Source organism: Chiloscyllium punctatum, chromosome 14 (assembly GCF_047496795.1).
Source record: "Chiloscyllium punctatum isolate Juve2018m chromosome 14, sChiPun1.3, whole genome shotgun sequence".
Taxonomy (NCBI): domain Eukaryota; kingdom Metazoa; phylum Chordata; class Chondrichthyes; order Orectolobiformes; family Hemiscylliidae; genus Chiloscyllium; species Chiloscyllium punctatum.
In genome coordinates this window covers 15,707,069-15,719,748 of record NC_092752.1, presented here as the reverse complement: position 1 = coordinate 15,719,748, position 12,680 = coordinate 15,707,069, and the positions used below count along the sequence as shown (strand labels likewise).

Here is a 12,680-nt window from a genome sequence, read left to right as displayed (position 1 = left end):
TGCCTTTTATCTTAGTCTGCTGGACACACTTTCCTCATTCCTGAAGAAGGGCTCATGCCCGAAACGTCGATTCTCCTGCTCCTTGGATGCTGCCTGACCTGCTGTGCTTTTCCAGCAACCCATTTTCAGCTCTGATCTCCAGCATCTGCAGTCCTCACTTTCTCTTAGAACTAATTTGGCCCCAAGCATTCCGGACTGGAGAACATACAAAGTATTGCAAAGCCTGTGATAGCTTGTGTCTCTCATGAGCAAGGTTACCTCCAACAATACAGTGCTCCCAGTATCAGTTATGTGCACCACTGCAGTTTGAAACCAATGGCCGTGCACAATTTGGTCCCTTTAAGTTGTCGCCTGTGCGTGACTGCAAAAACACAATTCCAGGCCAACACCCTTAAACAAATCAGCTGCATGTTGCAAAATTTAATAGAGGGGTGTCCTGCTTTTGTGTACAGCAAAAGGAGTTCAAGATTCTTGACTGCTGTTGCCTCCAAATGCATATGATTTATTATCCTGTCGTTGGTTTGAACCTCATTTTTTCTTTGTCCTTCATTGCTGCCTCATGTGAAAAAATATTAGCACCAAAAGTAATTCCAAAGATTCCATTCTTGGTTCAATGCTTATCTAGCACACTTTTTAATGTTCCGTCTCTGTGCTATTTTAGCATTCATTAGCAATGCTCTCATCCCATGCATGAATAAAGAAATAGATGTTCTGATCCTTAAATTCCTTCCAAAACGAGCATCTAGAGGTGCCTTTCCGCTTAAAAAGAAATCTTAATGTAGAGGGGCCCTTTTAGAAGGGGGTCAACTGGTGGAAGTGTGATGTGCTAATGAAGTCAGTTGTGTTTACATTTGTGGGCAAGATACAATGTTTATTAAACTATCTGAAAGGCCTTAGCAATTCAGCACGGTGGCTCAGTGGTTAGCACTGCAGCCTCACAGCGCCAGGGCCCTAGGTTTGATTCCAGCCTTGGGTGACTGTCTGTGTGGAGTTTGCACATTCTCCCCGTGTCTGCGTGGGTTTCCACGGTGTGCTCCGGTTTCCTCCCACAGCCCAAAGATGTGCAGGTGAGGTGAATTGACCATGGGAAATTGCCCCTTGGTGTCCAGGGATGTGTAGGCTGGATGGAGTAGCCATGGGAAATGTGGGGTTAAAGGGATAGCGTAGGAGCAGAGTTTTGGATGGAATGCTGTTTGGAGGGTCGATGTCGACTCAATGGGCTGAATTCCATACTGTAAGGACTCAGTTCTGTAAAACTAAGTTTGTGCTGGATGTAAAATGAACAAGACCAGAAACTGCTGGAGAAACTCTGCTCAGGTCTGGCAGTATCTGTGGAGAGAAAGCAGAGTTAATGCTGCGAGTCCTGTGAACCTTCCTCAGGTTTTGTTTGCTTCAGATCTCTAGCATTTTCAGTTCTTTATTTTATTGTACTGGATGTAAATAGCCCTGGAACTTCCTTATTCCTTTTACATTGGTTTGGTTGATCTCAGTGGAATTGTAATCTGCTTTTTGGCTGGAGAAAACTCTTCCCAGCACTTCTCTCAGTAATTTTATACTATTTGCGAGGCTGTAACATGAGATGGTTGGCATTGTCCATTTCAATGACATTGTTTGGTGCATTCCTTTGAGGGTTGACCTTAGAAAGGTTTATAAAATCATGAGAGGTTTTATGGGTAGGGTGAATAGCCAAGGTCTTTTCTGCAGTTTAGGGGAGTCCAAAACTAGAGAACATAGGTTTACAGTGAGAGAGAAAAGCTATAAAAGGGACCTAAGGGACAACTTTTTCACACACAGAATTTTCTGCCAGAGGAAGTGGTGAAGGCTGGTACAATTACAACATTTAAAGGGCATCTGGATGGGTATATGAATAGGAAGGGTTTAGAGGGATATGGAGAAAGTGAGGATTGCAGATGCTGGAGACCAGCGTTGAAAAATGTGGTGCTGGAAAAACACAGCAGGCCAGGCAGCATCCAAGGAGCAGGAGAATCGACATTTCGGGCACAAGCTGAAGAAGGGCTTATGCCTGAAACGTCGATTCTCCTGCTCCTCGGATGCTGCCTGGCCTGCTGTGTTTTTCCAGCACCACATTTTTCAACTTAGAGGGATATGGGCCAAATCCTGGAAAATGGAACCAGATTAATTTAGGATATTTGGTCAGCATGAGTTAGACTGGTTGGTCTGTTTCTATGCTGTACATCTCTATGACTGTCAAGATTAGAGTGGTGCTGGAAAAGCACAGAGGTCAAGCAGCATCCGAGGAGCAGGAAAATCGACATTTCGGGCAAAAGCCCTTCATTAGGAATCACCTAATTTGCCTAGTTGATCTCTATGACTGTGTCATTTCAAAACAAAAGATGGGAATACCATACAAATGTGTCGGTAGTTTATAATCATTATGAACAGAGTTTTATTACACTAATGTGTCAAATCTCAGTCCCATGTAATATCCTGTTCTGTTTAGTTACATTATGTCACTCACTGGCCTGTTTCCCCCTTTCAAAATTACCATCAAAATACAAGACTTCTGATCCTTTCAAAGGATTCTGCTATTTGTTTGTAGTAAAGTTATTATAATTAGCCATAAAAATGAAAAGTGCTGGATAAACTCAGAAGGTTTGCTGACATCTGTGGAGAGAGGAACCGTTAACATTTCGAGTCCAGTATGAGTTTTTCTTTAAAGCTACTACAATTCAAAGTCTTAACAAAAGTCATTCATGGGATGTGGACATTGGTGGCTGAGTCTGCATTTATTGTCCATCCCTAATTGCCCTTGAGAAGGCGGTGATAAGCACTATGTGTCGTTGGCTATAAGTGCACAGTGTTGTCAGGAAGGAGTTCCATGACTTTGGCTCAGCGACAATGCAGCAACGGTGGTATATTTCCAAGTCAGGATTATTATCTGAAAACAGACGGTTAATTTATTCCTCTCATTGCGATTTACCATTCCCACTGCTCATTTCAGTGGAGAAATAATTCAACATCATTTAAGCTCACAAGATACTTTTCAATGGAGGAAGACCATATGCTCAGGCTTCATTCATTTATCCAGGAGGAGCTAATAGTTCTAACTTTCCCCGTTGTTCCATTAGTATAGAATCTAATAGTTTCTTAGTTAATTTCAGGACTTACACCTTCACTCTTCTCCATTGAGAGACCTATTCCTTGTAATCAATGTCCTTTGTGTGAAAGGAAATATGCTTTCGGTCTGAAGATGACCTTCTGTGCAGTGGGACTCTGTATGCACTTGGGGTCTTGGTCCATTGATTGTAGGAGGTGCTGAGTTTCTGTGCCGTGTGTGTGACTAATCCCACATTCTCACTTCTCCTCGTGTAGCCTTCAGAGAAAGTCTCATATCCCCTTCTGACTCACCTAGTTTGGATGACTTCTGGGTGGACCACATTTGTGACAACCTCAGCTTGAAATGATACAGCACCTTCCACCTATTGAAACATATTAAAGTATTTCACAGGAGAATAGGTACATAATCAAGGACAATCAAGACACAGAAGGGGACATTGGGTCAGGTGACCCAAAGTTTGAAGAAAGAGGTCAGTTTTGAGGAGTGTTTTAAAGGAGGAAGTCAAGGTAGAGCGGTACGGGGAGGGAATTCATAGAGATGTACAGCGTGGAAACAGACCCTTCAGTCCAACTTGTCCATGTCGACCAGATATTCCAACCCAATCTAGTCCCACCTGCCAGCACTTGGCCCATATCCTTCTAAACCCTTCTTATTCATATACCCATCAGATGCCTCTTAAATGCTGTAATTGTATCAGCCTCCACCACTTCCTCTGGCAACTCATTCCATACACATACCACCTATGTGAAAAAGTCGCCCCTTAGGTCCCTTTTATATCTTTCCTCTCTCATCCTAAACCTATGCCCTCTAGTTCTCGACACCCCCACCCCAGGGAAAAGGCCTTGTCTGTTTATCTGACCAATGCCCCTCATGATTTTATAATCTCTATAAGGTCACCCTTCAGCCTCCAACCTCCAGGGAAAACAGCCCCAGCCTATTCAACCTCTCCCTATAGCTCAAATCCTCCAACCCTTGCAACATCCTTGTAAATCTTTTCTGAACCCTTTCAAGTTTCACAACATCCTTCCAATAGGAAGGAGACCAGAATTGCATGCAATATTCCAAAAGTGGCCTAACTAATGTCCCATGTGGCCGCAACATGACCTCCCAACTCCCAAAGTCAGTGCTCTGACCAAATAAAAGAAAGCATACCAAGTGCCTTTCTTCACTGTCCTATCTATCTGTGACTCTACTTTCAAGGAACTATGATCCTGCACTCCAAGGTCTCTTTGTTTAGCAACACTTCCCAGGGCATTACCAATAAGTGTATAAGTTCTGCTCTGATTTGCTTTTCCACCTCGCATTTATCGAAATTAAAATTCATCTGCCACTCCTCAGTCCATTGGCCCATCTGAGCACGATCCCGTTGTACTCTGAGGTAACTTTCACTGTCCACCACACCTCCAATTTTGGTGTCATCTGCAAACTTACTAAATTATACTACTTATGTTCACATCCAAATCATTTATATAAATGACAAAAAGTAGTGGACCCAGCATCAATTCTTGTGGCACATCAAAGGTCACAGGCCTCCAGTTTGAAGAGCAACCCTACCATCCTCCGTCTTCTACCTTTAAGCCAGTTCTGTATCCAAATGGCTCGTTGTCCCTGTATTCCATGTAATCTAACCTTGCTAACCACTCTCCCATGGGGAACCTTGTTGAACGCCTTACTGAAGCCCGTATAGATCACGTCCACCGCTCTGCCCTCATCAATCCTATTTCTTACTTCTTCAAAAAGCTCAATCAAGTTTGTGAGACATGATTTCCCACTCACAAAGCCATGATGACTATCCCTAATCAGTCGTTGCCTTTCCAAATATATGTACATCCTGTCCCTCAGGATTCCCTCTAACAACTTGCTGACCACCGAGGTCAGGCTCACTGGTTGTTCATACCACCCTTCTTAAACAGTGGCACCACGTTAGCCAACCTCCAGTCTTCCAGCACCTCACCTGTCACTATCGATGATACAACAATCTCAGCAAGGGACCCAGCAATCACTTCTCTAGCTTCCCACAAAGTTCTAGGATACACCTGATCAGGTCCTGGGGATGTATCCACTTTTATGCATTGAACATAGAACAATACAGTGCAGAACATGCCCTTTGGCCCTCGATGTTGCGCCGACCTGTGAGCTAATCTAAATCATCCCCCATTAGTTCCACTGAGTGCAACAATCTCCTGTCGGTCCCTCTCCCCTTGCGTTTTTAAACAAGTTGAAGGTTTCTGCCACCAATGAACCGGGCCTTGAATTTCAAACCCCCTCCACCCTCCCAGCGAAAACTTTTTGGTCAAATATTTCCAATGTTGAGGTCTGACCTCACAAAAAAGGGTGTGGGGGGGCGGTGTAATGAGCTAATATTTTGGAGTCGTGAGCTCTACAAGGCAGTGAGGGCCACTACATGAGCTCTGACTGAGTTCTAACCACCATATCCTGCACCAAGACACTGGACCTCCGTGATAGAGGATCCCCACCCTCTCTCCAGCTGTACTCCCTTCCCCACTTTGACAGATCTCAACCAGGGAGTCGTGACTATTTTCAATCCTCCAAATGGGGGTGGGGTCGCAGTGGGGCACAAAAAGTTTTTTTTTTAGAAAAGGGTTTGGGGAGGCCTGGCCCAATGGGTGTGGAGGAGGTTATAAAGCGAGGGGCGCTATGTAAATGCAAGTCCTCCCTTCCTGGCCTCGGCTGCGTGCACTCACACAGCCCCATTGCGGAATCCCTTGACCGCTGCCAGGGCCCTGTGGAGTCACCGCTGCCGCAGCAGCCGGTTCACTGCCCGCAGCACCGGCAACAATAGCTGCTGCCACCATTCCTCCCTCCCCATTCCTCGGCGGGACGCCAACGGAGACTTCTTGGGGTCTTGGCAAGTGAGGGCATGGCCTCCAATGGTTGAGTGATTACAACTGGCAGCGCACAGTGTCCAGAATCGAGCAGCAAAGTTATCACAGAAGCTGAGATACTAAACCACGGAGATAGGGATCATTCCTCTGTTCTCCTTTACTGTTTTCGAGATTGATTGTTGGCATTTTACCAACTGCTGTCATAGTGACTGTTCATTTGACTGTGTTATTTAACTTTTCTGTTTGGAATTGGACAACCCTCATGCTAGACGTGAATAGAAGATTGTGGGAAGAGATGTTTGAGCATTGGGACTGGGTGGCTGAAGGAGTGACCACCAGTGCTGAGCTGAGGCACTAAGATCCATGACAGCACTGTCTAATTTTTGTTTCAGTTGTGCACGGCCTAATCATTTGAATGAGCAAGTCTTGTTATAGATTCGTAGAAATATACAACACAGAAACAGACTCTTCGGTCCAACTCATCCATGCTGACCAGATATCCCAAATTAGCCTTGTCCCGTTTGCCAGCATATGGCCCATATCCCTCTAAACCCTTCCTATTCATATGCCCATCAGATACCTTTTAAATGTTGTAATCCTAATAGCCTTCACCAATTCCTCTGGCAGTTTATTCCATACACGCACCACTCTGCATGAAAAAGTTGCCCATTAGGTTTTTTAAAACGTTTCCCCTCCAATCTCGAACGGATGCCCTTTAGTTTTGGACTCCACTGGGGAAAAGACCTTGGCTATTTATCCTATCCATGCCCTCATGATCTTATAAACCTCTATAAGATCACCCCTCAGCCTACGATGCTCTAGGGAGAACAGCGCCAGCCTATTCAGCCTCTCCCTATAGGTCAGATCCACCAACCCTGGCAACATGCTTGCAATTCTTTTCTGAACCATTTCAAGTTTCACAACATCCTTCCGATAGGAAGGAGACCAGAATTGCACACAATATTCCAAAAGTGGCCTTATCAATGTCCTGCACAGCTATAACATGACCTTCCAACTCCTAGATTCAGTGCACTGACCAATAAAGGCAATGATATCAAACATCATCTTCACTACCCTGTCTACCTGCGACTCCACTTTCAAGGAACTGCACCCCAAGGTCTCTGTTCGGCCACACTCCCCAGGACTTTACCATTACGGGCTCAGTGGTTAGCACTGCTGCCTCACAGCACCAGGGTCCCAGGTTCGATTCCAGCCTCGGGTGACCGTCTGTGTGGAGTTTGCACTTTCTCCCCGTGTCTGCATGGTTTTCCTCCAGGTGTTCCGGTTTCCTCCCACAGTCCAAAGATGTCCAGGTCAGGTGAATTGGCCATGCTAAATTGCCTATAGTATTAGGTGCATTAGTCAGAGGGAAGTGGGACTGGGTGGGTTACTCTTCGGGGGGGGGGTCAGTGTGGACTTGTTGGACCGAAGGGCCTGTTTCGACACTGTAGGGAATCTAATCTATCTAATCTAATTAAGTGTATAGGTCTTGCCTGATTTGCCATACCAAAATGCAACACCTCACATGTATCTAAATTAAACTCCGTTTGCCAGTCATACACATCCTCAAGGCAACTTTTCAATAATTTAGCCTATCCAGCTGAATAAAACATACACTGCCTCAAAGCTTGTAGATGTAACAGAAGAGGCCTGTATTAGAAGAATGCATATTCCTTGAAGGATCATAGTACTGGAAGAAGGGACAGAGACATGAAAGGGCTTTAAACATCAAGCTGAGCATTTTAAAGTTTAGCCAATTTTAGCTCTATGAGCACAGGGAGCTGGACTTGCTGCATATTTGGGTACGGACAGCAGAGTTTTGTTTGTGCTCATCGTTACAAAAGATGAAATTTTGGAAACAAACCAGTGTAGCATTGAGTAGTTGAATCTGATGAAAGTGATGAAAGTGGAGCTTACAGTTTCTGCAGCAACTGGACTGAAGGCAGTTTAGTGTCTGAGAGTGGGTGTTGTTACGTGGGCATGAGAAGGGGGCCTTTGTGATGGAGTGGAAAAGGAACCATGACGATACATTTCACATAGCAACGTGGAATGAGGAATTGTTGCGTTATCTGTTGAGCTGCAGTGAATGTCCTGCTGTGACATCACCCAGTGTCAACAATAAATAATCTGGGGCATTACCACAGGAAGTACTGAAAAAAAGTGTAGGATTGTATTTAAGGAGAGCTTTCCCAACCCATAGGAAGTTTCAGAGTGGAAAGTATAACGATGCAGATTATATAGGAGGAGATCCAGGACCGTCAGTGATGACGTTTAATGAGTAAGTGGAACTTTATCTGAGTTTGCATTAATGTTGATTTAAGAGGTACTTCACGTTCATAATGCCAATAATTGTCATCCTGTCAGTTTTCAAAACAGGTCTAAAGTTTATAATTGTCTGCAATGGTATTTTTCACTTTGCCGGAGAAATTGCACAATTTTCTTTCAGTTTCTTTGATTCATCATCTCGCTCAAGAGGTTAAATCAATTTGATCAGCGATTTATGAGAATAGTGTGTGATTTCTCGAAGTGGATGTGGACTCAAGAGGACGGCACAGTGGCTCAGTGGTTAGAACTGCTGCCTCGCACCGCCAGAGACTCTGGTTTGATTCCAACCTCTGGCGACTGTGCAGAGTTTGCACGTTCTCCCTGTGTCTGTGTGGGTTTCCTCCAGGTGCTCTGGTTTCCTCCCACAATCCAAAGCTGTGCAGGTCAGGTGAATTGGCTAAATTGTGCGTAGCGTTCGGGATGTGTAGGTTAGGTGCATTAGTCAGGGGTAAATGTAGAGCAGTAGGATTGGGGATGGGTCTGGGTGGGATACTCTTGAAGGGTTGGTATGGACTTGTTGGGCCAAATGGCCTGTTTCCATACTGTAGGGATTCTATGATTCTATAAGGATTGTGAGATAGATAAGGTCTGAGAACCAGCTAGTTTGCCTTTTACCATCACATGATGCTGATTGAATTATGACTAATTACAATATTTACAATGAATACCATTGGCCAGAAATATCAGCCATTAGTGGTGACAAGAGCAGCTCAGAGGCTGGGAATTCTGTGGCATGTAATTCAACTCCTGACTCCCCAAAGCCTGACCACCATCCACAAGGCATAAGTTAGGAGTGTGATGAAATACTCTCCATTTGTTTGGATGCGTTTAGCTCCAATAACACTCAGGAAGCTCAATACTGCCCAGGACAAAGCGGCCCACTTGACTGGATCCTCACACACCACTTAAAAACATTCATGGCCCATACCATTATAGTTGAGGCAATGTGTATTATTCACAAGATGCACTGCAATAGCTTGCTAAGGCACCTTCAAAAACACCTTTCTGAGTCACAACTTCTGCCATCTTGAACGAGGTAGTAGACACTTGGAAATGCTGTCACCTCCAAGTCAAACACTTTCCCGATTTGGAAACACATAGTTATTGCTTCATTGTTACCTTCTAAGTGCATGGTTACCATGCCTACCAATGACGAATGGTGACTGTTCGAGAAGATGGTTCACCACTACCTACTCAAGGATAGTTAGTGTTGAGGAATAAATGTTGGCTTTGTCACTGTCATCCACATCCCAAGGATAAATAATAATAAAATGACAATCTCTGTCAATGAGTCTACTGCCATATTTGGAATCCCCTATTGGGGAGCCTGGAACACAATTTCAAAATAGGGCAGAAACCATTTGGATCTGAGACGAGGTGAATTTCTTTTACTGATAGGAATGGGAACCTTTGGAGTTCTTGACGCCCGATGGCTGAAGAAGCCCAGTCATTGAGTATATTTTAAATAGAGATTGATAGATTTGTAACTTGCAGCCCCATAAAGGAACATGGGAATCGTGAGAGAAAGAAGTATTGAAATGGATGATCATATTAAAGGGCAGAGCAGGCTTAATGGGCTGAATGGCCTGCTTCTGCTCCCGAAGCACATGGTGTGGAAAGAAGCTGTGTTTTATGGATCATAAGTCCAAAGTAGCGTAATCTTCCCAAGCATGTTAGAAATACAGTGAACATACCCACCCTTCTTGTTCTGTTCTGAAGCAAGATGCAGTATTGCTCCCTCACCCTCTGCAAGTAAAATCCAAAGTTTGCTTTGACACCTCCTATCATTCCTACCTCCTGTGTTATACTTCATGCCATTATCCTTCATGTTCTATGACATAGGTTGTCAGCTGCTATTTTATTGTGTCCAGTTGGTACTTTTTGTGCACGAGGCTTGTTGGTTTTAATTGGACCTTTCCATTGATACGTGGTTAGAAAGAACACTGACATTCTTGGGTATGTATCTGTTAATCTAGCTTAATTTTTTTGTTGACTAGATATTACGTTAGGGAAAAGTCAATACTTTAATTAAAAACTGAAAGAACTTCAGATGCTGTAAATCAGCAACAAAAGCAGAAATTGTAGGAAGAGCTCAGCAGGTCAGGCAGCATCTGTGGAGAGCAATCAGAGTTAACGTTTTGGGTTGAGTAACCCTTCCTCAGAACACCAAAGATACTGAAGACAGTGAAGAAGATAAATGGTATGTTGATCTTCATAGTGAGAGGATTCGAGTTCGGGAGCAGGGATGTCTTGCTGTAGTAGTACACGGTTCTCGGTGAGACTACACCTGGAGTATTGTGTGCAGTTTTGGTCACTTTATTTGAGGAAGGATGTTCAGGCTGTGGTGGGAATGCAGTGATGGTCTACCAGATTGATCCCTGGGATGGCAGGGCTGACATATTATGGAACTCTGGACTGGTTAGGACTATACGGACCAGAGATGAGAAGAATGATTAGAAGAATGGTGATCGCAAGGACCAAGGAGTCTACTACGAGGGGGGGTCACAATCTAAACATCTTGCCATTTTTGGCTGAGATGAGGAGAAATTTCACCCAGACAATGATGAACCTATGGAATTCTCAGCCAAAATATTGATCATTTTCTTGAAAACATTCAAAGGATATGGTGAGAGAGTGGTGAACAGCGTACTGAAGTGGAAGATCAGCCGTGATCGTAATGAATGGTAGAGCAAGCTTAGAGGGTCGAATAACCTTCTCATGCTCCTATTTTCAGTGTTTATATGGTACAGATTAGAAAACAGTGGAATCCTAACCTAGATTTGTGTTTCCAACGTTGAATTTGCGTCAATTCTATAAAAATAGGTTATTGATTTTGAGTTAAAGAGTCACAGAGATTTACAGCATGGAAACAGACCCTTCGATCCAACCCGTTCATGCCGACCAGATATCCCAACCCAATCTAGTCCCACTTGCCAGCACCCACCCCATATCCCTCCGAATCCTTCCTATTTATATACCCATCCAAATACCTCTTAAGTGTTACAATTGTACCAGCCTCCATCACTTCCTCTGGCAGCTCATTCCATATACGTACCACCCTCTGTGTGAAAACGTTGCCCCGTAGGTCTCTTTTATATCTTTCCCCTCTCACTCTAAACCTATGTCCTCTAGTTCTGGACTCCCTGACCCTAGGGAAAAAGACTTTGCCTATTTACCCTATCCATGCCCTCATAATTTTGTAAACCTCTATAAGGTCACCCCTCAGCCTGTGACGCTCCAGGGAAAACAGCCCTAGCCTGTTCAGCCTCACCCTATAGCACAAATCCTCCAATCTTGGCAACGTCCTTGTAAATCTTTTCTGAACCCTTTCAAGTTTCACAACATCTTTCCAATAGGAAGGAGACCAGAATTGCATGCAATATTCCAACAGTGGCCTAACCAATGTCCCGTACAGCCGCAACATGACCTCCCAACTCCTGTACTCAATACTCTGACCAATAAAAGAAAGTATACTAAACACCATCTTCACTATCCTATCTACCTGCGACTCCACTTTCAAGGAGCTATGAACCTGCACTCCAAGGTCTCTTTGTTCAGCAACACTCTCTAGGACCTTACCATTAAGTGTTTAAGTCCTGCTAAGATTTGCTTTCCCAAAATGCAGCACCTCGCTCTTTGATGCTGGACCCACTCAAGTCCTGCTGTGATATCAAGGGCAGTCACTCTCACCCCACCTTTCAATTCCAATAGTTGTAATATGAGACAAGATGTATAGCCTCTGAGCACTCTGATAATCTTAGTTTTCTGAGAGGCCAGTTTGGTTCAAATGGATCTTTGTTAACTCTGTTACACTGAAGCGATGCTGCCTGACCTTTTGGAGTGTTTTCTGCTTTTTTTTTCCCCTGAAGCTTGTCTCCACAGCTTTCCCCATGAATCTGCTCCTTTCTTTATATGTGCGGTGTTCAAATATTGGTGATGCTGTAACTAAATATTTCCCCAATTCCATTCTTTTTTAACTGTAGTGATTGCGGCCTAAAGGAAATGCTTCCAGATGGGGACCTTGAAGCGGACAGCATGGAGCAGCTGGAACTCCATAGCAGCACTGATATGGTGACCAATGGCAATAAGAGTGACCTGGAGGCAGCCAAGAGGCTAGCTAAGCGTCTCTACAATCTCGAAGGGTTCAAACGATCTGACGTCGCGAGGCACTTGGGGAAGAAGTAAGTCTGAGCATATCTATTGACTGGGAAGCTCTTACGAATTCAAATTTGGCTGATTCACAATCAAGGGGGTCACTTGGCTGAAAAGTTGGTCTGTCTACAGGACGTGTTTAATTCTCCTTCCCAAACTCTCCATCTTGCCTGAGGTGTGGTGATCCTCAGGTTAAACCACCATCAGTCCTCTTTCTCTCTCTCTCTCTCTCTCGAGCTGTTAGTTGACAGTTGTCTATGATCCAGTGGGATTTTGGC

General features: G+C 44.3%; 1 protein-coding gene across 10 annotated transcripts in view; it reads left to right on the top strand.

Annotated features, from left to right (window-relative positions):
- Nucleotides 1-12,680, top strand: part of psd3l (pleckstrin and Sec7 domain containing 3, like) — a 435,109-nt gene that overhangs the window by 271,066 nt on the left and 151,363 nt on the right. For all 10 annotated transcript variants that reach the window (XM_072583934.1, XM_072583936.1, XM_072583937.1 and 7 more), the window contains one exon: nucleotides 12,234-12,431. In XM_072583934.1, the coding sequence (XP_072440035.1) occupies nucleotides 12,234-12,431 (198 nt within the window). The remainder of the gene's footprint in view (nucleotides 1-12,233; nucleotides 12,432-12,680) is intronic.